This window comes from Propithecus coquereli, unplaced genomic scaffold (genome assembly GCF_000956105.1).
Source record: "Propithecus coquereli isolate 6110/MARCELLA unplaced genomic scaffold, Pcoq_1.0 Scaffold107, whole genome shotgun sequence".
In the NCBI taxonomy this organism is placed as follows: Eukaryota; Metazoa; Chordata; class Mammalia; order Primates; family Indriidae; genus Propithecus; species Propithecus coquereli.
This window is the reverse complement of record NW_012134636.1, coordinates 1,418,978-1,421,165: the sequence shown is the minus strand read 5'-3', so window position 1 is coordinate 1,421,165 and position 2,188 is coordinate 1,418,978. Positions and strand designations below refer to the sequence as shown.

Sequence of the window (2,188 nt, the reverse complement as noted above, 5' to 3'; positions counted from 1 at the left end):
GAATACTGGCACAGTGAAATCCCAAATATACCCTTCACCTAGATTAACCAACTGTTAACTCTGTGCCACATTTGCTTTTTCATCTGTTAATATTGTTTTCTTACTATTTTTTTAAACCTGACTCAATAATGTCTGTGAAAAATGGCATTTTTGTCTTAGTTATAATTTTCCTAACACACTTAAACTATTCAAATAAAAATTAAAGTAAAAATAAAATGTTCCACAATCTTTCACCTAAAAGTTCCTCATCATGATCTCAACAATAGCTTCTAAGTCGGCATTTAAATACAGGTAGCATGGTTCTAGAAACTGTCCTTTGAGCCACCTTCTTAACTTTTGGACACCATTGTTCTAGTTAGCCTATTCATTCTCACGGCAGCTATATGAGAAAAAAAGGAACAGGGAATTGTTCTCCGGATTTGACATGAAAAAAAAAAAATTAGAGAGACTAGTGACTTGCCCCAGATTCAAGTGTCCCAAAAACTCACCTCTTGGTAAAAACATCAGTGCTAAGGGCCTTTTAAGCTGTCAGAAATTTAAAGATTCTAGTTCCTATTGATCACATGTCAATCACTTGGGTAGCAGAAGATTAAGACCAAAGAGAGTAATCATGCCAAAACCAGGTATTTCGATTTGGAAATCTAGCAGAATTTAAGAAATAGGAGAGCTAGATCTAGGATGAGCATGAGCACTAATGTCCTGATTTGATAAGGACGGGGTTTGTCTTAAAAAGGTACTTCACGTTTTTTTAGCAGCAAAGCTCTGCAACCAAGACACACCTAAACAAAATAATTGTTTTAATTCTGGTTGATGTCCACATAACATAGTAAAAAAGTACTAGATTAGAAATGAGAAAACAATCTTGATAGCTCCCGTCTATTGAGCACTTAGTATATGCCAGGTAAATGTGTTACCTCATTTAACCTTCAGGACAAACTTGAAGGTATATACCATTATTGACTCCATTTGAAAGAGAGGCTTAGAGAGACTATTTTGCCTAAAGTTACACAGTTGTGGAGTCAACATCTGCATCTAGATCTCTGTCTCCACAGCCTATGCTCTTCTTGACCACACCCTACTAGTGCTATTGCCTCAGTTTAATTGTCCATAAGATTGGGTTAGTCTGGAAATTCTACAAATCTATGGACAGCCTTCTTGGATCATCATAGGCAGAGTGGTACGTACCTCCACATCGAAGTTGGTCATGTCAGCCTTCCACTTAAAATAATCTTGAACAGCACCTCCAAAATCTCTTGCAGCCTCATTTGAGGTAAAGCAGTGTTTCTCTCCTGCCCTGTTGCACGTGACTCTAAACTTCAGCACTTGAGGCTCAGTTTCTTGTTTTGTGCTTTCATCAGTCTCATCTTTACAAGATGCCAAATCATCACCTACTAATGTTGATATCTCCTCTTTGATGGCTGGATTTTCATAATAATCTAAGATATGTGAATCTAAAGCATTGTCAGGGAACTCTTTTTTAATACCTGTCTCATCTATTTTGTTGTCTTTTCCATTATCAATCTTCTCTTTACTTGAATTCTGATTTATCTTTTTGCGTTTTATTTTTTTTTTCTTAAAACTGGTGTTAATTTTCCATACTTTTAAAGGGTCTGACCATGGAAGTTTTCCAGCCAAGTCTTCAAAATCCTTTAGAACTTCTTCCTATAAAGGACAGAGAATGAAATCCATTCACTTCTCATGACTTTAATTGAACAAATAAACCCCTACTTCGATTACAGTCAGTCATTATCCATGGAGGATTTGTTTCAGGACCCCTGAAAAGACACCAAAACCCAAAGATGCTAAAGTCCTTTATATGAAAATGGTGTCATATTTGCACATAACCTACACACATCCTCCAGTACACTTTTAATCATCTCCAGGTTACTTAAAATACCTAATAAAATGTAAATGCTATGGAAATAATTGTTATGCTGTATTGTTTAGGAAATGACGACCAGGAAAAAAGTCCGTACTTGTTCAGTACAGACGCAACCATTATAAGACTAACTACATTTTCAATCCCTGGTTGTTTGAATCCACAGATGTGGAGCTTCAGCTGTACTTTGATTATTATGCTGAGGGTGACAGAAGTGCAGGACAAAAGAGAAAGTAAAATAATGCCTGTAATTAAGGAAACTCAAATCTCATAAATTAAGATACATACATGTTAAGCCACTAAAGAATA

The 2,188-nt window shown here is 35.9% G+C and overlaps 1 protein-coding gene across 1 annotated transcript in view; it reads right to left on the bottom strand.

The window, feature by feature from the left end:
- The window catches only part of THUMPD3 (THUMP domain containing 3), a 28,088-nt gene that overhangs the window by 9,539 nt on the left and 16,361 nt on the right, over window positions 1-2,188 (bottom strand). Inside the window, exon 4 of the mRNA XM_012646523.1 lies at window positions 1,186-1,662. Within this exon, the coding sequence (XP_012501977.1) occupies window positions 1,186-1,662 (477 nt within the window). The remainder of the gene's footprint in view (window positions 1-1,185; window positions 1,663-2,188) is intronic.